Source organism: Carcharodon carcharias, chromosome 21 (assembly GCF_017639515.1).
Source record: "Carcharodon carcharias isolate sCarCar2 chromosome 21, sCarCar2.pri, whole genome shotgun sequence".
NCBI classification, from domain to species: Eukaryota; Metazoa; Chordata; class Chondrichthyes; order Lamniformes; family Lamnidae; genus Carcharodon; species Carcharodon carcharias.
Genome location: NC_054487.1, coordinates 41,734,061 through 41,758,039, shown reverse-complemented (window position 1 = coordinate 41,758,039; position 23,979 = coordinate 41,734,061). Strand labels below are relative to the sequence as shown.

Genomic DNA, 23,979 nt, shown 5'->3' with positions numbered 1-23,979 from the left:
TGAATGTATTCAAGGCTGAGATGGACAGATTTTTGGTCTCAGAATCTAGGGATATGGGGAGCGGGCAGAAAGGTAGAGTTGAGACAAGATCGTATTGAATATTGGAGCAGGTTTGGGTGGCCTTTTGGTCTACTTCTGCTCCTATTATGCTCTTATAAAATGGTTTAATAGTATAGTAAGAGAGGACCAGGGGTCTGGGAAAAGTGGGAGGCATCTAATGGGATGGGGAACAACGGAAGAACAATATAGCCTAGGATTAAGGAGGATGACCCTAGATCCTTGGATCTTAAAAGGAGAGGAAGGGCTTGGATACTTGAGTCCTGCTGTTGGGAATGTGGAAATGGTGGAAACAGGATATTGAGTTGCAAGCGCAATGATAGGGAGGTTATATGGTTGCAGGGCTTCAGAAAAGTGGGATGAAAGTTACAAGATTCAGGAACTGTGAGAGAGAGGGTTTGGAGTTTGAGAACAGCATGAGGTTCAGGAACAGTAGGAGAGAGGTTATGTGGTTTGAGAGTTTAGGAATGGTGGAGTAAGGCTATGGCAAATAGTAAGTTTTTCATTTTTGGGGTGTGAGCATCGCTAGCAAGGCTAGAATTTGTTACCTAACTGACATTGAGAAGGCGGTGGTGAGCTGCTTTCCTGAACCACTGCAGTCTGTTTGGTGTAGATACATCCACATTACTGTTAGGGAGTGAGTTCCAGGATTTTGCCTCTGCGACAGTGAAGGAACAGCGATAGTTCCAAGTCAGGATGGCGTGTGGTTTGATGGAGAACTTGCAGGTGGTGGTGTTCCCATGCATTTGCTATCCTTGTCCCTCTCAGTGATAGAAGCAGCAGGTTTGGAAGGCACTGTTGAAAAATCCTTGGCGAGTTGTTGCAGTGCATCTTGTAAATGGTGTACACAGTTACTACTGTATGCTGATGGTGGGTGCCGATCCAGCGGGCTGCTTTGTCCTGGTTGTCCTGAGGTTCTTGAGAGTTGTTGGAGCTGCAGTCATCAAGGCAAGTGAAGAGAATCCAAAACACTCCTAACGGGACAGGCTTTGGGGAGTCAGGAGATGAGTTATTCACTGCAGAATTCCCAACTTCCGACCTGCTCATGTAACCACAGTATTTAAATGGCTCGTCCAATTAAATTTCTGGTCAGTGATGGACCCCAGGATGTGGATGATGGGGGAGATTCGGCGATGGTAATGCTGATGAACATCAAGAGAAGATGCTTATATTCTCCATTGTTGGACATGGTCATTGTCTGGCATGAACATTACTTGCCACTTATCAGCCCGTGCTTGAATGTTGCAAATGATACTGGACAATGCAACCATCAACGAACATCTCTGCTTTTGACCTCATGATGGAGGGAAGGTCATTGATGAAGCAGCTGAAGCTGGATTTAATCATTATCCTGAGAAACTCCTGAGTTTGTCCTACATTGAGATGATTGGCCTCCAACAACTACAACCATCTTCCTATAACTAGTGGAGAGTTTGCTGCTTGACTCCCATTGACTTCAATTTTGCTAGAATTCCTTGATGTCACACTCGGTCAAATGCTGTCTTTATGTGAATGGCAGTTACTTTCACCTCATCTTTTGAATTAAGCTTGTTTGTCCATTTTTGGACGAAGGCTTTAGCATGGTCTAGAGCCAGGTAACCCTGGTGGATCCCAAATTGATCATCAGTGGGTAGGCTGGTGATCAGTTAATGCGGCTTGATAGCACTGTCAATGACAGCTTCCATTACTTTGCTGATAATTGGGAGTTGACTGATGGGACGGTAATTGGCTGGATTGGATTCGTCCTTTTTGTAGACAGGACATACCTGGGCGTTTTTGCATATTAAAGAAATGCAAGTATTGTAGCTGTCCTGGAATAAGTTGGTTAGTGGAACAGTTCATTCTGGAGAACAATACTACAGCTGGGATGTTGTCAGGACCCATATACTTCATTGTGTCCAGTACCTTTAGCTGTTTCTTGATATCACATGGAATGAATGGAATTGGCATCTGTGATTCTGGGGAACTCAGGAAGAGACCAGGATGGATCATATATTCAGCATGTCTGGCTGAAGATGGCTGCCAATGCCTTACCTGGGCTCTCCCATCATTAAGGATGGGGATGTTTGTGGAGCCTCATTCCCAGGTTAGCTGTTTAATTGTCCACCACCATTCTTGCCTGGATACAACAGGCCTGCAGAGCTTTGATCTGATCCATTGGTTGTGCGATCACTTAGCTCTGTCTGTTGCATGCTGTTTCAGCTGTTTGGCATGCCCATAGTCTTGTGTTGTAGCCTCATCAGGTTAGCACTGCATTTTTAGGTATGCCTTGTGCTGCTCCTGTCATGCTTTCCTGAACTCCTCATTGACCCAGCATCAATCCCCAGGCTTGATGGTCATTGTAGAGTGAGGGATATGCTGGGACATGAGATTGCAAATTGTGGTTGAATACAATTCTGTTGCTGCTACTCATGTCCCGTAGTGCCAGTTTTGGGCTGCTAGATCGTGTTCGCACCGTATTAATGCACACAACAGATGGAGGCTATTGTCAGTAATAAGATTCCCATAACTTTTAAAAAGACATCAGAAATTCCAGTGATTGACTGGAAGGATCACATGACAAGTTTTAAATCTTTAACTGTAACAAACAAACTAAAACTAAAAGCAATAGTAATCAGCATGCAAGCCTGTTCACCATCTACAGGGAACAAATTAGGAGTGTAATGGAATATTCTCCAGTTGCCTTGCTGAGTGCATGTCCAACAACACTGAAAAAACTCGACACCATGCAATTTAAAGTAGCCTGCTTGCCCGGCATCTTATCCATCAACCTAAACATTCTCCCGCTCCATCACCGACTCCAGTGGCAGCAGTGTGTACTATATTCAAGATTCACTGCAGCAGATGCATTTGTCCATGACAGTATCGATAGGATTGACCGCCGCAAAGTCCTTGTGGAGACGAAGTTCTGTCTTCAGATTGTGGATATCTTCTATCGTGTTGTGTGACACTACCACTGTGCTAAATGGGTTAGATTTTGAACAGATCTAGCAACTTGAGACTAGGCAATCATGAGGCACTGCGGGCCATCAGCAGCAGAATTGTACTCAACCACAATCTGTAACCTCAACACCTAGTATATCCCCCCACTCTACCATTACCACCAAGTCAGGGGATCAATGATCAACAGGGGATCAACTGGTTCAATGAAGAGTGAAGGAGGGTATGCCAGGAGCAGCATCAGGCATACCTAAAATTAAGGTGACAACCTGGTGAAGCTATAACACAGGATTACTTGCATGCCAAACAGCATCAGCAAGCGATAGACAGAGCTAAGCGATTCCACAACCAACTGATCAAGGCTAAGCTCTGCAGTCCTGCCGCATCCAATTATGAATGGTGGTAGACAATTAAGCAACTCACTGGAGGAGGATCCACAAATACCCCCATTCTCAATAATGGGGGAGCCCAGTACATCAATGCAAAAGATAAGGCTGAAGCATTCGCAACAATCTGCCAGAAGTGCTGAATGGGATTCAGGGGGGACAACTCGCTGCTGGCTGGAGTCATACCTAACGCAAAGGAAGATGGCTGTGGTTGTTGGAGATCAATCATCTTAGTTCCAGGACATCAGTGCAGGAACTGCTTAAGGTAGTGCCCTAGGCCCAACCATCTTCAGCTGCTTTATCAATGACCTCCTTTTCATCATAAGGTCAGAAATGGGGACATTCGCTGATTGTGCAATCATCAGCGAACCATGTTCAGCACCATTTGTAACTCCTCAGATCCTGATGCGGTCCATGTCCAAATGCAGCAAGACCTGGACAATATCCAGGCCTGGGCTGACAAGTGGCATGTAAAATTCATGCCACACAAGTGCCTGGCAATGGCCATTTCACAAGAGAGAGTCTAACCATCACCCCTTGACATTCAGTGGAATTACCATGGCTGTCAACATCCTGGGAGTTACCATTGATCAGGAACTGAACTGGACTAGCCATATTATACTGTGGCTACAAGAGCAGGTCAGGGACTAGGAATCGTGTGGCAAGTAACTCACCGCCTGACTCCCCAAAGCCTGTCCACCATCTACAAGGCACAAGTCAAGAGTGTGATGGAATGCTCTCCACTTGCCTGGATGACTGCAGCTCCAACAACACTCAAGAAGCTTGACACCATCCAGGACAAAGCAGCCCGCTTGACTGGCACCCCATCCACAAACGTTCACTCCCTCCACCACCGAAGCACAGTGGCAGCAGTGTGTACCATCTACAAGATGCAGTCCAGCAACTCACCAAAGCTTTTTAGAAAGCACCTTCAAACTCACAGCTGCTATCATCTAGAAGGACAACGGCAACAGACCCATGGGAACACCATCACCTGCAATTTCCCCTCCAAGCCACTCACTATTTGGAACTATTGCTGCTCCTTCACTGTAACTGGATCAAAATGTTGGAACTCCCTTCCTAACAGCTCTGTAACTCTTTCGAGTACAAACACGTTTCCATCTGTTTCAGATGAAATTACATTGTTTCATAGTTTGCCATTGTGAGATTTGAACTCTTGATCTTGGGGTTACAAACCCAGTACCATAACCACTTGGCTATTTAGGCCAAGCTCCCTAACAGCTCTGTAGGTGTATCTACAGCACATGGACTGCAGTGAGCAGCTTACCACCACCATCTTCTCAAACGCAATTAGGGATGGGCAATTGATGCTGGCCTGGCAATTGATGCTGGCCTAGCCAGCAATGCTCACACCCATCAAAGAATTTTTTAAAAACTGTTCCCGCATTTATAAAAATAAATAAAACCTAGCTCTTTAACCAAGATTTTGGCCATATGCCGTACTATCACCTTAAGTGACTCAGTGTCACATTCTGGTTTATGATGCCCTTGTGAAATGCCTTGGGACATTTATGATGTTAACGGTTCTATATAGAAGCAAGTTCTGGCTGTTGAAATGTCAGTTGTTAGTGATTCCGCTAATCGGTTTGATCCTGGACCTATGATCAACTCAGACCAGGTTTGCCAGTGCGTTTTTCAATATTGTCCATTTACTCATCAGTGCCTAGTCTACTTCTAGCTTTTACCTCTAGATTTGACAATTACAATGCGCTCATTACTGACCACCCATCATCCATCCTACATAACCTTGTGCCCATCCAAAATTCTGCTGCCCATGTTTTAAAACTGGCAAAAATTCCTGTTCACCTATCACCCCTCTGCTTGCTGACCGACAGTGGCTCCCAGTCTTATAATGCTTCAGTTTTAAAATCCTCATAACTTGTTTTTAGAAATCTTTATGGCCTCCCGCAGCCTATCTCTGTAACCACCCTACAAGCTTTTGCAATCTCCTGCACTCTTCTAATTCCAGCATCTTGTACATGCCCAATTTTAATTACCCCACCATTGGTGGCTGTGCTTTTGGCTTCCTTTGCTCTTAAGCTCTGGGTTCTTTTCTAAACCTGTCCACCTTTTGGGTGCTTCTGGAAACCTACCTCTTTGATCAGGCTTTTGGTCATCTGGCCTAATATCATATGCGGCTCAGTGTCAAAATTTGAATTGATATCGCTCTTGCAAAACATCCCACGGTGTTTTACTATGTTAAAGGTGTTATATAAATGCAAGTTTTATTATGTTCCATCTACTAACCTGCTAATTAGTGGTGCCGTATGACCAACCATATAGTCCAATCTAATATAATTTTCAGTCTGGTCCATCGATCAATGTGTGCTGCAGAAAGTTAAATCTAATATTACCCATATCTTTAAAAATGTGTATGGTGTAATTGTGCTTGCAATGGTTGCGTCTTAATGGATCAGTTTTTGATTTGTTGTTCATGTCAACTTTTACAAAAAAAATTATGAATTGCAAACATTTCTGCAGTTGTGTCATCCAGTTTGCCAACTAATCGTTGTTCTCGCCTTTGCTTTCAGAAAGGAGACATGGTTCTTCATGTAAGGCAACCTCCTCACCAGCTTCATCAACCTCCAATTCCACAACATCACCAGTCTCAATGAAATCCAAAGCCTGCAGTAGCCATACTCCAGTTGGTAGCAACTCCAAGCCATTCAAGTCACCAAAAGACAATCTACATACCTCCAATAATAAGCAACACCAGACAGTCTTTCCTTCCAAAGTAACAAGAGATAAACCATGGTGGGTATCTTTAGTCAGTTTGATAATAATTAACAGGTCACAGGTTTTTGGTCATTGTTCTTAGAAAGAAAACTATTTAAATAGTATGTATCAATTTTGTTCACTAAGATATTCGATTATGTATTTTTTGGGCAACTGTGACAGTGATTTTGTTATGTATTGTCAGAATCAGCATCAGTGATTAGAATTTGCATGCTGTATGGGCAGGTCCAGTTAAATTATCTGTTCTGAGTCACAATTGTGTCTTGGTATTTTTAAAATAATGCCTTTTCAATAGCTATTCTTAAACTGAACGAGCAGTGTTTGGCTTCCTTTGAAGCTACTGCATTTATAAGCGCCCTCAGAGGTGTTTCCTATTGCATGAGGAAAGTTACTTTATTTCTGCATGAATGCTTTTCTTTCTGATGTTGCCCCACTGCAGCATGATCTTTCTTATCCATTCTGATTCCCATTGCTTATTTGAAAGGAAGTAAATGCATAGGAATTAACATCTGCAAGGAAGGCTTCACTTGAGAAAACCAAGTTTCCAGTTTTGATCAGTTTGATTTTTTTTCCGAAATGTGAAATGTGCCTGTGTCTGGAATATTCACTCAGATCACAAACCAGTTTGCTGGTGTATTTGTGAGGCAGCTTTTATTTTATTGTATTCCTCTTCTTATTTTCTTTTTGTTTTACTCTCCTCCCTTTCACTTTTCTACACTTACTCAGGAACTAACTCATCATGGTTCCATAGCACCAGCTGCCCACCAATTTCTCATCTAAGCAAACGTGTCTGATGCTAGATAGTGGGTGATGAAAACAACCTAATCACCAAACACATGCCCTTTTCAACAGGAGTCTCTGCATCACAATCAGAAGTGGAAATCAGCTGCTTTTACACTTCCTGTCTCTGGGGCAAAGTATGGTGTCTCTGCCACCAGCCCATCTTATATGAACAAACTTAAGTGTCTAAAAATAAAAACAAAAAAACTGCGGATGCTGGAAATCCAAAACAAAAACAGAATTACCTGGAAAAACTCAGCAGGTCTGGCAGCATCGGCGGAGAAGAAAAGAGTTGACGTTTTGAGTCCTCATGACCCTTCAACAGAACGACAGTTCTGTCGAAGGGTCATGAGGACTCGAAACGTCAACTCTTTTCTTCTCCGCCGATGCTGCCAGACCTGCTGATTTTTTCCAGGTAAAACTTAAGTGTCTTCCTGGGTGTAAGGTGTAATTGTAACTCTCCTTGTTTCCACTCATACTTAAATCAAATACGCCACCTGCAAATGAAATATTTTAACTGTAGAAGTGAACCCTTTTGCCTTGTTACATTTGCTTTTAAAAAGAGGGTGTTCTTTTTCTCTTGTTGTGAGATCCTCATTAACATCTATGCTACAACTTTTAAGATCGTGCAGGATACCCTTGAGACCTATGATTGTCTGTCAGCTAGCAGTGGATGCAGTAGCTAGAAACTTGAGCAAATTATCCAGTCTTGTTCTTGATTTTGAAGCGTTGGTGTTTACTGCCTATGCTATTAAGATCATTTTGCAAGTACTGTCATGTTGAATGTAGCTGTGGGGTGAGGTGTCTGCACCATATTTGCTATGCAACTTATGTGTTGCAGTGTCTTATGAATTGTCATGGTTTAGAAATACTGAGAGAGCTTTGTGGTGCACTGAGATTATTCTGACATATTTTTCCATTTAAGATAATGCAAACATTTCGATGGAAGTAATTTTGCAGTGGCACCGTGATTTATAAATTGGGAAGATCGGAACAGCTCAACAACAACCTGTTCTACCGTTCACTTCGATCATGGCTGATTTTACCTTACCAGCCACTTACCCACTTTGGTTCTGTAACCCTTAGTATCCGTGCCTGTCAATTTCAGTTTGGATATTTTTCATTGATCTAGTCTCAACAGCTTTTTGGGGAAAAATAGTTCCATATTTCTGGCGCCCTTTAAGTGAATAAGTGCTTCCTGACATGACCCCTGAACGGCTTACTTCAATTTTGAAGATTATCCAGCATGCCACCACACATTTGTTTTTGTTCTGAACTCCTCCCCCATAGAAAATAGTTTCTCTCTACCTTATCAAATCCTTTAATCATAAATGCCTGAATTGTACCACACCTCCATCATCTTGACTCAAGGGATTAAATACATTGAAACTCCAAGGTAGTAGCTATTGACACATGATTGAAGCAAATAGTATCAGATGAGAGGAACTGGGACGTTACAAGGTTAGCAAAAGAGAGTGTATCACCTGTTATATTTCTGATTCAGAAAATTTAGTTTAGTTGTAAAAATCCTTCAGTAAAATGAATTTTCAGCCATCTGTTGGATTTTTGTAGATCATATTTTATTTATGTAAAATGAATATCTAAGGGTTTTTCATTTATTAAATCTGTTTAATTTAAAGACCTTTAGAAGCATATTGTATTTTCCAAACTCTCTGAAAAAGAAAAATGCCATGTTTTTGAGTTATTCTGCACAAAAGCCAGGGTTCTCCCCAAATAAGTAGGATTACATAAGTACATAAAGAGGAGCAGGAATAGGCAATACAGCCCTTTAAAATTGTTCACCATTCATAAGATTATGGCTAAACTTGTACATCAACTCCACTTTCCTGCCTTATCCCCATATCCCTTGATTCACTTAGTGTCCAAAAATCTATCAAACTCAGTCTTGCATATACTCTATGATGGAGCATCCACAGCCCTCTGGAGTAGGGAATTTCAAAGATTCACAATCCTCTGAGTGAAGAAAAGTTTTCTCATCTTAGTCCAAAAGACTGAGACCCCTAGTTCTAGACTCTCCAGCCAGGGGGTGCAGCCTCTCAGCATCTAATCTGTCCAGCCTCTCTTCTTCTAAACTCTCGGGAATATAGGCGCATGCTACTCAACCTTTCCTTGTAAGATAACCCTCTCATCTGAGGAATCAATCTAGGACCCTTCATTGCTGGCCTTCTAAATCAAGTATATTGTTATGATCCCAGCTGATGTAATACTGGACAGATAAATGGCAGATGGAATTTAACCCTGAAAAGTGTGAGGTGTAAGGAGTAATTTGACAAGGAAGTATTCAATGAACGACATGGCACTAGGAAGTTCTGAGGAACAAAGGGATCTTGGCATGTGTTCATAGATCTCTGAAGGTGGAGGGGCATGTTAGTGGGGTGGTAAAAAAGGCATATGGGACACTTGCCTTTATCATTCGAGGCATAGATTACAAAAGTAGGAAGGTCACTTTGGAACAAAAACAAAAATACCTGGAAAAACTCAGCAGGTCTGACAGCATCTGCGGAGAGGAGTACAGCTGATGTTTCCAGTCCGTATGACTTCATCAGAACTAAGGAAGTAGAGAAATGAGGTGAAACATAAGCTGGTAGAGGGGGGTGGGATAGGTAGAGCTGGATAGGGGGCCAGTGATAGGTGGAGGCAAAGAAGAGATTGCCAAAGATGTCATATTGGAGTTATATAGAACCTTGGTGAGGCAACAGCTGGAGTACTGTGTGCAGTTCTGGTCGTCACATTATAGGAAGGATATGAATGTACTGGAGGGGATGCAGAAGAGATTCACCAGGATGTTGCCTGGGATGAAACATTTAGGTTATGAAGAGAGGTTGGATAGACTTGGGTTGTTTTCCTTGCAGCAGAGAAGGCTGAGGGGCGACCTGATCGAGGTGTACAAGGTTATGAGGGGCATGGACAGGATGGATAGGGAGCAGCTGTTCCCCTTAGTTGAAGAGTCAGTCACGAGAGGACATAAGTTCAAGGTGAGGGGCAGGAGGTTTAGTGGGGATGTGAAGAAAAACTTTTTTACCCAGAGGGTGGTGACAGTCTGGAATGCGCTGCCTGGGAGGGTGGTGGAGGCGGGTTGCCCCTCATCCTTTAAAAAGTACCTGGAAGAGCACTTGGCACATCATAACATTCAAGGCTACAGGCCAAGTGCTGGTAAATGGGATTAGGTAGGTAGGTCAGATGTTTCTCACGTGTCAGCACAGACTCGATGGTCCGAAGGGCCTCTTCTGCCATGAGTGATTCTGTGCTTCAGAGTGAAACATGCCTTAGTAGATCCTTATTTCATTTATTTTTTAGAAACTATGGAGGTTCAGAAACTGAACACATTCACAAGAGTCTGCCAGTATACTGTTAACACAAAGAATAAAACATTTATTAAACAAGAAAAAATGAACAATGTTATACTAGACAAAAAGATTGGAAAGATAGCAGTATAGATACCGGAAAATGATTTAAACTCACACTAATCCTATTATCCCAGCAACCCTAACAGACACAAAACTCCAGTGAAGATTTGGCAGTCTCAACACCCAAGGTTTCTTGCTTGGGTTAGCTCAGTTTCAAACCGTTTTCTTCTGGCGGACAGCTGAGCATTCACCAGATGCTTTTCTTCAGCTGGTTTCTCTCACTCTCAGACACCAGAAAGCTGCAATCTAAACTCACTGTTACTTCAGCTTCAGAGCAAATACATGGGCTGTTTAAACTCAGTTCCCCAGCAGGCTTGCAGGATTTATTTGAGATTAGACCTTCAGCCTGCATGTTTTGGTATACGCACACTAACAGACCGGCTTTCTGTGTTTCTCTGTCTCTCTGTGTGTCTCTGGACCCCTGTCACTAGGCAATAGCAAAGTTTATTTTCTACTTTTTTTTAACTTCACTAAACTATTAACCCCTGATAACCCATCTCTTTATTTCAAGGGTTGTAAAACCTCATTAAAAGAAATGTGTACAAATCGAGCCCCAGATTTCCTGGCACCCAGCTCACGTAAACCTCTAAATGAAACTAAAACCAGGCTTCACCTTTCTTAACACCTAAATACAAAAATATGAATTAAACTTAAAACTAAATATCTGTTCCCCATAATATCCTTACTAATATGATGGCCCTTTCCTTCCTATGCTGCCAATATTTATCAATAAAGGATTCTGTGGTCTCTATCTCAGCCAGTCCTTGTGGAAAAGCATCCTATGCTTCAACAATCCTTTATGTCGGGAGTGGGGAGCCCCGCCTGTGGGGCCAGATCCTGCCTGTTGCACTTTTTCAACCGGCCTACAGTGAGATTTTTTTTTTAAATCGCATGCATATAATGCATATATCTCAGCCATTTTAGACCTTGCACTTCCCAGCCCATCTCCTGAGAGCTGTCGAAATCTGGCCACCCGTCCAACCCCCTACATGCTGCACTCTGGGCCAGTCGCCACCATTTTCTGATGCTTGAGCCTCAGTCACCAAAGGTCCAGGCTGTGAGGAGAGAGCGCGGTCCGAGATCAAGGAGCAGGAGTGCAGGGATGGGAAGCTGCTGGGTGCCGATTGGGTGGTGAAGTGTGAGCAACCCTGGGCGGGGAGAAAATGAGCAGGACACCCAGCTCATCATCACCCCCCAGTTCGCCTCTCAGCTCCATTGGTGTCCCAGGACAGCAGCTCAACCCCTGCAGACTGAAGAAAGGACCCAGGCTCCAGACCCAGGCACAGCCTCGAACTGGGAGTTGTTGGGTTGTTGAGTCACTGCCCTGGGCTGGTTTGAATGGTGAGACAGAGTGGAAAAGGAGGGGGAGGAACAGACAGACAGGAGGGAATGGGAAGAGAGACCGACAGACAGTGGGTAGGGAGAGAGACAGACAGACAGTGGGTAGGGAGAGAGACAGACAGACAAGGGGAAGTGAGAGAGACAGATATACAGAGGGAAGTGAGAGAGACAGATAGACAGTGGGAAGAGAGAGAGACAGACGGACAGTGGGAGCGGAGAGAGACAGACAGACAGTGGGAAGAGAGAGAGAGACAGACGGACAGTGGGAGGGGAGAGAGACAGACAGACAGTGGGAAGGAAGGGAGAGAGACAGACGGACAGTGGGAAGGGAGGGAGGGAGACAGACGGACAGTGGGAAGGGAGGGAGAGAGACAGACTGACAGTGGGAGGGGAGGGAGAGAGACAGACGGACAGTGGGAAGGGAGGGAGAGAGACAGACGGACAGTGGGAAGGGAGGGAGAGAGACAGACGGACAGTGGGAAGGGAGGAAGAGAGACAGACGGACAGTGGGAAGGGAGGAAGAGAGACAGACGGACAGTGGGAAGGGTGGGAGAGAGACAGACGGACAGTGGGAAGGGAGGGAGAGAGACAGACGGACAGTGGGAAGGGAGGGAGAGAGACAGACGGACAGTGGGAAGGGAGGGAGAGAGACAGACGGACAGTGGGAAGGGAGGGAGAGAGACAGACGGACAGTGGGAAGGGAGGGAGAGAGACAGACGGACAGTAGGAAGGGAGGGAGAGAGACAGACGGACAGTGGGAAGGGAGGGAGAGAGACAGACGGACAGTGGGAAGGGAGGGAGAGAGACAGACGGACAGTGGGAAGGGAGGGAGAGAGACAGACGGACAGTGGGAGGGGAGGGAGAGAGACAGACGGACAGTGGGAAGGGAGGGAGAGAGACAGACGGACAGTGGGAAGGGAGGGAGAGACAGACGGACAGTGGGAAGGGAGGGAGAGAGACAGACGGACAGTGGGAAGGGAGGGAGAGAGACAGACGGATAGTGGGAAGGGAGGGAGAGAGACAGACGGACAGTGGGAAGGGAGGGAGAGAGACAGACGGACAGTGGGAAGGGAGGGAGAGAGACAGACGGACAGTGGGAAGGGAGGGAGAGAGACAGACGGACAGTGGGAAGGGAGGGAGAGAGACAGACGGACAGTGGGAAGGGAGGGAGAGAGGCAGACGGACAGTGGGAAGGGAGGGAGAGAGGCAGACGGACAGTGGGAAGGGAGGGAGAGAGGCAGACGGACAGTGGGAAGGGAAGGAGAGAGGCAGACGGACAGTGGGAAGGGAGGGAGAGAGACAGACGGACAGTGGGTAGAGAGAGAGAGAGAGACGGACAGTAGGAAGGGAGAGAGACAGACGGACGGTGCTGAGGAGGGACAGAGACAGACGGGCAGTGGGAAGGGAGGGAGGGAGACAGACAGACTGGGAAGGGAGGGAGAAAGACAGACGGACAGTGGGAAGGGAGAGAGGCAGACGGACAGTGGGAAGGGAAAGAGGCAGACGGACAGTGGGAGGAGAGAGAGGCAGACGGACAGTGGGGGGGAGAGAGACAGACGGACAGTGGGAAGGGAGAGAGAAAGACAGACCCACAGTGGGAAGGGGGAGAGACCTGCGAACAGTGGGAATGGAGAGAGACAGGCGGGCAGTGGGAAGGGAGAGAGGCAGACGGACAGTAGGAGGGGAAAGAGGCAGACAGACAGTGGGAAGGGAGAGGGACAGACGGACAGTGGAAAGGGAGAGAGACAGACGGACAGTGGGAAGGGAGGGAGAAAGACAGACCCACAGTGGGAAGGGAGGGAGAGAGGCAGACGGACAGTGGGAAGGGAGAGAGGCAGACGGACAGTGGGAAGGGAGGGAGAAAGACAGACTGACAGTGGGAAGGGAGGGAGAGAGACCGACTCACAGTGGGAAGGGGGAGAGACCAGCGAACAGTGGGAAGGGAGAGAGACAGGCGGACAGTGGGAAGGGAGAGAGACAGGTGGACAGTGGGAAGGGAGAGAGTCAGGCGGACAGTGGGAAGGGAGAGAGACAGGTGGACTATGGGAAGGAAGAGAGACAGACGTTCTGTGGGAAGGGAGAGAGACAGACGGTCTGTGGGAAGGGAGGGAGAGAGACAGACGGTCTGTGGGAAGGGAGGGAGAGAGACAGACGGACAGTGGGAAGGGAGGGAGAGAGACAGACGGACAGTGGGAAGGGAGGGAGAGAGACAGACGGACAGTGGGAAGGGAGGGAGAGAGACAGACGGACAGTGGGAAGGGAGGGAGAGAGGCAGACGGAGAGTGGGAAGGGAGGGAGAGAGGCAGACGGACAGTGGGAAGGGAAGGAGAGAGGCAGACGGACAGTGGGAAGGGAGGGAGAGAGACAGACGGACAGTGGGTAGAGAGAGAGAGAGAGACGGACAGTAGGAAGGGAGAGAGACAGACGGACGGTGGTGAGGAGGGACAGAGACAGACGGGCAGTGGGAAGGGAGAGAGACAGACGGGCAGTGGGAAGGGAGGGAGAGAGACAGACGGACAGTGGGAAGGGAGGCAGAGAGACAGACGGACAGTGGGAAGGGAGGGAGAGAGACAGACGGACAGTGGGAAGGGAGTGAGAGAGACAGCCGGACAGTGGGAAGGGAGGGAGAGAGACAGCCGGGCAGTGGGAAGGGAGGGAGAGAGACAGCCGGGCAGTGGGAAGGGAGGGAGAGAGACAGCCGGGCAGTGGGAAGGGAGGGAGAGAGACAGCCGGGCAGTGGGAAGGGAGGGAGAGAGACAGCCGGGCATGGGAAGGGAGGGAGAGAGACAGCCGGGCAGTGGGAAGGGAGGGAGAGAGACAGACGGACAGTGGGAAGGGAGGGAGAGAGACAGACGGACAGTGGGAAGGGAGGGAGAGAGACTGACGGACAGTGGGAAGGGAGGGAGAGAGACAGACGGACAGTGGGAAGGGAGGGAGAGAGACAGACGGACAGTGAGAAGGGAGGGAGAGAGACACGGACAGTGGGAAGGGAGGGAGAGAGACAGACGGACAGTGGGAAGGGAGGGAGGGAGACAGACAGACAGTGGGAAGGGAGGGAGGGAGACAGACAGACAGTGGGAAGGGAGGGGGAAAGACAGACGGACAGTGGGAAGGGAGAGAGGCAGACGGACAGTGGGAAGGGAAAGAGGCAGACTGACAGTGGGAAGGGAGAGAGGCAGACGGACAGTGGGAAGGGAGGGAGAGAGACAGACGGACAGTGGGAAGGGAGGGAGAGAGACAGACGGACAGTGGGAAGGGAGGGAGAGAGACAGACGGACAGTGGGAGGGGAGGGAGAGAGACAGACGGACAGTGGGAAGGGAGGGAGAGAGACAGACGGACAGTGGGAAGGGAGGGAGAGACAGACGGACAGTGGGAAGGGAGGGAGAGAGACAGACGGACAGTGGGAAGGGAGGGAGAGAGACAGACGGACAGTGGGAAGGGAGGGAGAGAGACAGACGGACAGTGGGAAGGGAGGGAGAGAGACAGACGGACAGTGGGAAGGGAGGGAGAGAGACAGACGGACAGTGGGAAGGGAGGGAGAGAGACAGACGGACAGTGGGAAGGGAGGGAGAGAGACAGACGGACAGTGGGAAGGGAGGGAGAGAGGCAGACGGACAGTGGGAAGGGAGGGAGAGAGGCAGACGGACAGTGGGAAGGGAGGGAGAGAGGCAGACGGACAGTGGGAAGGGAAGGAGAGAGGCAGACGGACAGTGGGAAGGGAGGGAGAGAGACAGACGGACAGTGGGTAGAGAGAGAGAGAGAGACGGACAGTAGGAAGGGAGAGAGACAGACGGACGGTGCTGAGGAGGGACAGAGACAGACGGGCAGTGGGAAGGGAGGGAGGGAGACAGACAGACAGTGGGAAGGGAGGGAGAAAGACAGACGGACAGTGGGAAGGGAGAGAGGCAGACGGACAGTGGGAAGGGAAAGTGGCAGACGGACAGTGGGAGGAGAGAGAGGCAGACGGACAGTGGGGGGGAGAGAGACAGACGGACAGTGGGAAGGGAGAGAGAAAGACAGACCCACAGTGGGAAGGGGGAGAGACCTGCGAACAGTGGGAATGGAGAGAGACAGGCGGGCAGTGGGAAGGGAGAGAGGCAGACGGACAGTAGGAGGGGAAAGAGGCAGACAGACAGTGGGAAGGGAGAGGGACAGACGGACAGTGGAAAGGGAGAGAGACAGACGGACAGTGGGAAGGGAGGGAGAAAGACAGACCCACAGTGGGAAGGGAGGGAGAGAGGCAGACGGACAGTGGGAAGGGAGAGAGGCAGACGGACAGTGGGAAGGGAGGGAGAAAGACAGACTGACAGTGGGAAGGGAGGGAGAGAGACCGACTCACAGTGGGAAGGGGGAGAGACCAGCGAACAGTGGGAAGGGAGAGAGACAGGCGGACAGTGGGAAGGGAGAGAGACAGGTGGACAGTGGGAAGGGAGAGAGTCAGGCGGACAGTGGGAAGGGAGAGAGACAGGTGGACTATGGGAAGGAAGAGAGACAGACGTTCTGTGGGAAGGGAGAGAGACAGACGGTCTGTGGGAAGGGAGGGAGAGAGACAGACGGTCTGTGGGAAGGGAGGGAGAGAGACAGACGGACAGTGGGAAGGGAGGGAGAGAGACAGACGGACAGTGGGAAGGGAGGGAGAGAGACAGACGGACAGTGGGAAGGGAGGGAGAGAGACAGACGGACAGTGGGAAGGGAGGGAGAGAGGCAGACGGAGAGTGGGAAGGGAGGGAGAGAGGCAGACGGACAGTGGGAAGGGAAGGAGAGAGGCAGACGGACAGTGGGAAGGGAGGGAGAGAGACAGACGGACAGTGGGTAGAGAGAGAGAGAGAGACGGACAGTAGGAAGGGAGAGAGACAGACGGACGGTGGTGAGGAGGGACAGAGACAGACGGGCAGTGGGAAGGGAGAGAGACAGACGGGCAGTGGGAAGGGAGGGAGAGAGACAGACGGACAGTGGGAAGGGAGGCAGAGAGACAGACGGACAGTGGGAAGGGAGGGAGAGAGACAGACGGACAGTGGGAAGGGAGTGAGAGAGACAGCCGGACAGTGGGAAGGGAGGGAGAGAGACAGCCGGGCAGTGGGAAGGGAGGGAGAGAGACAGCCGGGCAGTGGGAAGGGAGGGAGAGAGACAGCCGGGCAGTGGGAAGGGAGGGAGAGAGACAGCCGGGCAGTGGGAAGGGAGGGAGAGAGACAGCCGGGCAGTGGGAAGGGAGGGAGAGAGACAGCCGGGCATGGGAAGGGAGGGAGAGAGACAGCCGGGCAGTGGGAAGGGAGGGAGAGAGACAGACGGACAGTGGGAAGGGAGGGAGAGAGACAGACGGACAGTGGGAAGGGAGGGAGAGAGACTGACGGACAGTGGGAAGGGAGGGAGAGAGACAGACGGACAGTGGGAAGGGAGGGAGAGAGACAGACGGACAGTGAGAAGGGAGGGAGAGAGACACGGACAGTGGGAAGGGAGGGAGAGAGACAGACGGACAGTGGGAAGGGAGGGAGGGAGACAGACAGACAGTGGGAAGGGAGGGAGGGAGACAGACAGACAGTGGGAAGGGAGGGGGAAAGACAGACGGACAGTGGGAAGGGAGAGAGGCAGACGGACAGTGGGAAGGGAAAGAGGCAGACTGACAGTGGGAAGGGAGAGAGGCAGACGGACAGTGGGAGGGGAGAGAGGCAGACGGACAGTGGGAGGAGAGAGAGGCAGACGGACAGTGGGAGGGGAGAGAGACAGACGGACAGTGGGAAGGGAGAGAGAAAGACAGACCCACAGTGGGAAGGGGGAGAGAAAAGCGAACAGTGGGAAGGGAGAGAGACAGGCGGGCAGTGGGAAGGGAGAGAGACAGACGGGCAGTGGGAAGGGAGGGAGAGAGACAGACGGACAGTGGGAAAGGAGGGAGAGAGACAGACGGACAGTGGGAAAGGAGGGAGAGAGACAGACGGACAGTGGGAAGGGAGGGAGAGAGACAGCCGGGCAGTGGGAAGGGAGGGAGAGAGACAGACGGACAGTGGGAAGGGAGGGAGAGAGACAGACAGACAGTGGGAAGGGAGGGAGGGAGACACGGACAGTGGGAAGGGAGGGAGAGAGACAGACGGACAGTGGGAAGGGAGGGAGAGAGACAGACAGACAGTGGGAGGGGAAAGAGGCAGACAGACAGTGGGAAGGGAGAGGGACAGACGGACAGTGGAAAGGGAGAGAGACAGACGGACAGTGGGAAGGGAGGGAGAAAGACAGACCCACAGTGGGAAGGGAGGGAGAGAGGCAGACGGACAGTGGGAAGGGAGAGAGGCAGACGGACAGTGGGAAGGGAGGGAGAAAGACAGACTGACAGTGGGAAGGGAGGGAGAGAGACCGACTCACAGTGGGAAGGGGGAGAGACCAGCGAACAGTGGGAAGGGAGAGAGACAGGCGGACAGTGGGAAGGGAGAGAGACAGGCGGACAGTGGGAAGGGAGAGAGTCAGGCGGACAGTGGGAAGGGAGAGAGACAGGTGGACTATGGGAAGGGAGAGAGACAGACGTTCTGTGGGAAGGGAGAGAGACAGACGGTCTGTGGGAAGGGAGGGAGAGAGACAGACGGTCTGTGGGAAGGGAGGGAGAGAGACAGACGGTCTGTGGGAAGGGAGGGAGAGAGACAGACGGACAGTGGGAAGGGAGGGAGAGAGACAGACGGACAGTGGGAAGGGAGGGAGAGAGACAGACGGACAGTGGGAAGGGAGGGAGGGAGACAGACAGACAATGGGAAGGGAGGGAGAGAGACAGACGGACGGTGGTGAGGAGGGACAGAGACAGACGGGCAGTGGGAAGGGAGAGAGACAGACGGGCAGTGGGAAGGGAGGGAGAGAGACAGACGGACAGTGGGAAGGGAGGCAGAGAGACAGACGGACAGTGGGAAGGGAAAGAGGCAGACTGACAGTGGGAAGGGAGAGAGGCAGACGGACAGTGGGAGGGGAGAGAGGCAGACGGACAGTGGGAGGAGAGAGAGGCAGACGGACAGTGGGAAGGGAGAGAGGCAGACGGACAGTGGGAAGGGAGGGAGAAAGACAGACTGACAGTGGGAAGGGAGGGAGAGAGACCGACTCACAGTGGGAAGGGGGAGAGACCAGCGAACAGTGGGAAGGGAGAGAGACAGGCGGACAGTGGGAAGGGAGAGAGACAGGCGGACAGTGGGAAGGGAGAGAGTCAGGCGGACAGTGGGAAGGGAGAGAGACAGGTGGACTATGGGAAGGGAGAGAGACAGACGTTCTGTGGGAACGGAGAGAGACAGACGGTCTGTGGGAAGGGAGGGAGAGAGACAGACGGTCTGTGGGAAGGGAGGGAGAGAGACAGACGGTCTGTGGGAAGGGAGGGAGAGAGACAGACGGACAGTGGGAAGGGAGGGAGAGAGACAGACGGACAGTGGGAAGGGAGGGAGAGAGACAGACGGACAGTGGGAAGGGAGGGAGGGAGACAGACAGACAATGGGAAGGGAGGGAGAGAGACAGACGGACGGTGGTGAGGAGGGACAGAGACAGACGGGCAGTGGGAAGGGAGAGAGACAGACGGGCAGTGGGAAGGGAGGGAGAGAGACAGACGGACAGTGGGAAGGGAGGCAGAGAGACAGACGGACAGTGGGAAGGGAGGGAGAGAGACAGACGGACAGTGGGAAGGGTGTGAGAGAGACAGCCGGACAGTGGGAAGGGAGGGAGAGAGACAGCCGGGCAGTGGGAAGGGAGGGAGAGAGACAGCCGGGCAGTGGGAAGGGAGGGAGAGAGACAGCCGGGCAGTGGGAAGGGAGGGAGAGAGACAGCCGGGCAGTGGGAAGGGAGGGAGAGAGACAGCCGGGCATGGGAAGGGAGGGAGAGAGACAGCCGGGCAGTGGGAAGGGAGGGAGAGAGACAGACGGACAGTGGGAAGGGAGGGAGAGAGACAGACGGACAGTGGGAAGGGAGGGAGAGAGACTGACGGACAGTGGGAAGGGAGGGAGAGAGACAGACGGACAGTGGGAAGGGAGGGAGAGAGACAGACGGACAGTGAGAAGGGAGGGAAAGAGACACGGACAGTGGGAAGGGAGGGAGAGAGACAGACGGACAGTGGGAAGGGAGGGAGGGAGACAGACAGACAGTGGGAAGGGAGGGAGGGAGACAGACAGACAGTGGGAAGGGAGGGAGGGAGACAGACGGACAGTGGGAAGGGAGAGAGGCAGACGGACAGTGGGAAGGGAAAGAGGCAGACTGACAGTGGGAAGGGAGAGAGGCAGACGGACAGTGGGAGGGGAGAGAGGCAGACGGACAGTGGGAGGAGAGAGAGGCAGACGGACAGTGGGAGGGGAGAGAGACAGACGGACAGTGGGAAGGGAGAGAGAAAGACAGACCCACAGTGGGAAGGGGGAGAGAAAAGCGAACAGTGGGAAGGGAGAGAGACAGGCGGGCAGTGGGAAGGGAGAGAGACAGACGGGCAGTGGGAAGGGAGGGAGAGAGACAGACGGACAGTGGGAAAGGAGGGAGATAGACAGACGGACAGTGGGAAAGGAGGGAGAGAGACAGACGGACAGTGGGAAAGGAGGGAGAGAGACAGACGGACAGTGGGAAGGGAGGGAGAGAGACAGCCGGGCAGTGGGAAGGGAGGGAGAGAGACAGACGGACAGTGGGAAGGGAGGGAGAGAGACAGACAGACAGTGGGAAGGGAGGGAGGGAGACACGGACAGTGGGAAGGGAGGGAGAGAGACAGACGGACAGTGGGAAGGGAGGGAGAGAGACAGACAGACAGTGGGAGGGGAAAGAGGCAGACAGACAGTGGGAAGGGAGAGGGACAGACGGACAGTGGAAAGGGAGAGAGACAGACGGACAGTGGGAAGGGAGGGAGAAAGACAGACCCACAGTGGGAAGGGAGGGAGAGAGGCAGACGGACAGTGGGAAGGGAGAGAGGCAGACGGACAGTGGGAAGGGAGGGAGAAAGACAGACGGACAGTGGGAAGGGAGGGAGAAAGACAGACTGACAGTGGGAAGGGGGAGAGACCAGCGAACAGTGGGAAGGGAGAGAGACAGGCGGACAGTGGGAAGGGAGAGAGACAGGCGGACAGTGGGAAGGGAGAGAGTCAGGCGGACAGTGGGAAGGGAGAGAGACAGGTGGACTATGGGAAGGGAGAGAGACAGACGTTCTGTGGGAAGGGAGAGAGACAGACGGTCTGTGGGAAGGGAGGGAGAGAGACAGACGGTCTGTGGGAAGGGAGGGAGAGAGACAGACGGTCTGTGGGAAAGGAGGGAGAGAGACAGACGGACAGTGGGAAGGGAGGGAGAGAGACAGACGGACAGTGGGAAGGGAGGGAGGGAGACAGACAGACAATGGGAAGGGAGGGAGAGAGACAGACGGATAGTGGGAAGGGAGAGAGACAGACAGACACTGGGAAGGGAGACACAGAGTGGGAAGGGAGGGAGACAGATAGTGAGTGGGAAGGGAGAGAGGCTGAAAGACTGTGTGCAAAGGGAGAAAGACAGACAAAAAGTGGGAAGCTAGAGAGACAGACAGACAGTGGGAAGAGAAAGAGAGAGACAGACAGTGGGAAGAGAGAGAGAGACAGACGGACAGTGGGAGGGGAGAGAGACAGACGGACAGTGGGAAGGGAGGGAGAGAGGCAGACGGACAGTGGGAAGGGAGAGAGGCAGACGGACAGTGGGAAGGGAGGGAGAAAGACAGACTGACAGTGGGAAGGGAGGGAGAGAGACCGACTCACAGTGGGAAGGGGGAGAGACCAGCGAACAGTGGGAAGGGAGAGAGACAGGCGGGCAGTGGGAAGGGAGAGAGACAGACGGGCAGTGGGAAGGGAGCGAGTCAGGCGGACAGTGGGAAGGGAGAGAGACAGGTGGACTATGGGAAGGGAGAGAGACAGACGTTCTGTGGGAAGGGAGAGAGACAGACGGTCTGTGGGAAGGGAGGGAGAGAGACAGACGGTCTGTGGGAAGGGAGGGAGAGAGACAGACGGACAGTGGGAAGGGAGGGAGAGAGACAGACGGACAGTGGGAAGGGAGGGAGAGAGACAGACGGACAGTGGGAAGGGAGGGAGAGAGACAGACGGACAGTGGGAAGGGAGGGAGAGAGACAGACGGACAGTGGGAAGGGAGGGAGAGAGACAGACGGACAGTGGGAAGGGAGGGAGAGAGACAGACGGACAGTGGGAAGGGAGGGAGAGAGACAGACGGACTGTGGGAAGGGAGGGAGAGAGGCAGACGGACAGTGGGAAGGGAGGGAGAGAGGCAGACGGACAGTGGGAAGGGAGGGAGAGAGGCAGACGGACAGTGGGAAGGGAAGGAGAGAGGCAGACGGACAGTGGGAAGGGAGGGAGAGAGACAGACGGACAGTGGGTAGAGAGAGAGAGAGAGACGGACAGTAGGAAGGGAGAGAGACAGACGGACGGTGGTGAAGAGGGACAGAGACGGACGGGCAGTGGGAAGGGAGAGAGACAGACGGGCAGTGTGAAGGGAGGGAGAGAGACAGACGGACAGTGGGAAGGGAGGGAGAGAGACAGACGGACAGTGGGAAGGGAGGGAGAGAGACAGACGGACAGTGGGAAGGGAGGGAGAGAGACAGACGGACAGTGGGAAGGGAGGGAGAGAGACAGACGGACAGTGGGAAGGGAGGGAGAGAGACAGACGGACAGTGGGAAGGGAGGGAGAGAGACAGACGGACAGTGGGAAGGGAGGGAGAGAGACAGACGGGCAGTGGGAAGGGAGGGAGAGAGACAGACGGACAGTGGGAAGGGAGGGAGAGAGACAGACGGACAGTGGGAAGGGAGGGAGGGAGACAGACAGACAGTGGGAAGGGAGGGAGAAAGACAGACGGACAGTGGGAAGGGAGAGAGGCAGACGGACAGTGGGATGGGAAAGAGGCAGACGGACAGTGGGAAGGGAGAGAGGCAGACGGACAGTGGGAGGGGAGAGAGGCAGACGGACAGTAGGAGGAGAGAGAGGCAGACGGACAGTGGGAGGGGAGAGAGACAGACGGACAGTGGGAAGGGAGAGAGAAAGACAGACCCACAGTGGGAAGGGGGAGAGACCAGCGAACAGTGGGAAGGGAGAGAGACAGGCGGGCAGTGGGAAGGGAGAGAGACAGACGGGCAGTGGGAAAGGAGGGAGATAGACAGACGGACAGTGGGAAAGGAGGGAGAGAGACAGACGGACAGTGGGAAGGGAGGGAGAGAGACAGACGGACAGTGGGAAGGGAGGGAGAGAGACAGCCGGGCAGTGGGAAGGGAGGGAGAGAGACAGACGGACAGTGGGAAGGGAGGGAGAGAGACAGACAGACAGTGGGAAGGGAGGGAGGGAGACACGGACAGTGGGAAGGGAGGGAGAGAGACAGACGGACAGTGGGAAGGGAGGGAGAGAGACAGACAGACAGTGGGAAGGGAGGGAGGGAGACAGACGGACAGTGGGAAGGGAGGGAGAAAGACAGACTGACAGTGGGAAGGGAGGGAGAAAGACAGACGGACAGTGGGAAGGGAGAGAGGCAGACTGACAGTGGGAAGGGAGAGAGGCAGACGGACAGTGGGAGGGGAGAGAGGCAGACGGACAGTGGGAGGGGAAAGAGGCAGACAGACAGTGGGAAGGGAGAGGGACAGACGGACAGTGGAAAGGGAGAGAGACAGACGGACAGTGGGAAGGGAGGGAGAAAGACAGACCCACAGTGGGAAGGGAGGGAGAGAGGCAGACGGACAGTGGGAAGGGAGGGAGGCAGACGGACAGTGGGAAGGGAGGGAGAAAGACAGACTGACAGTGGGAAGGGAGGGAGAGAGACCGACTCACAGTGGGAAGGGGGAGAGACCAGCGAACAGTGGGAAGGGAGAGAGACAGGCGGACAGTGGGAAGGGAGAGAGACAGGTGGACAGTGGGAAGGGAGAGAGTCAGGCGGACAGTGGGAAGGGAGAGAGACAGGTGGACTATGGGAAGGGAGAGAGACAGACGTTCTGTGGGAAGGGAGAGAGACAGACGGTCTTTGGGAAGGGAGGGAGAGAGACAGACGGTCTGTGGGAAGGGAGGGAGAGAGACAGACGGACAGTGGGAAGGGAGGGAGAGAGACAGACGGACAGTGGGAAGGGAGGGAGAGAGACAGACGGACAGTGGGAAGGGAGGGAGAGAGACAGACGGACAGTGGGAAGGGAGGGAGAGAGGCAGACGGACAGTGGGAAGGGAGGGAGAGAGACAGACGGACAGTGGGAAGGGAGGGAGAGAGACAGACGGACAGTGGGAAGGGAGGGAGAGAGACAGACGGACAGTGGGAAGGGAGGGAGAGAGACAGACGGACAGTGGGAAGGGAGGGAGAGAGGCA

General features: G+C 52.3%; 1 protein-coding gene across 21 annotated transcripts in view; it reads left to right on the top strand.

Annotated features, from left to right (window-relative positions):
- Positions 1–23,979, top strand: part of LOC121292998 (ataxin-7-like protein 1) — a 310,112-nt gene that overhangs the window by 159,006 nt on the left and 127,127 nt on the right. For all 21 annotated transcript variants that reach the window (XR_005946412.1, XM_041215542.1, XM_041215540.1 and 18 more), the window contains one exon: positions 5,936–6,158. Coding sequence is in view for 20 of the 21 variants with exons in the window: in XM_041215542.1 (XP_041071476.1) it covers positions 5,936–6,158 (223 nt within the window). In the remaining variant the exon portion in view is untranslated. The remainder of the gene's footprint in view (positions 1–5,935; positions 6,159–23,979) is intronic.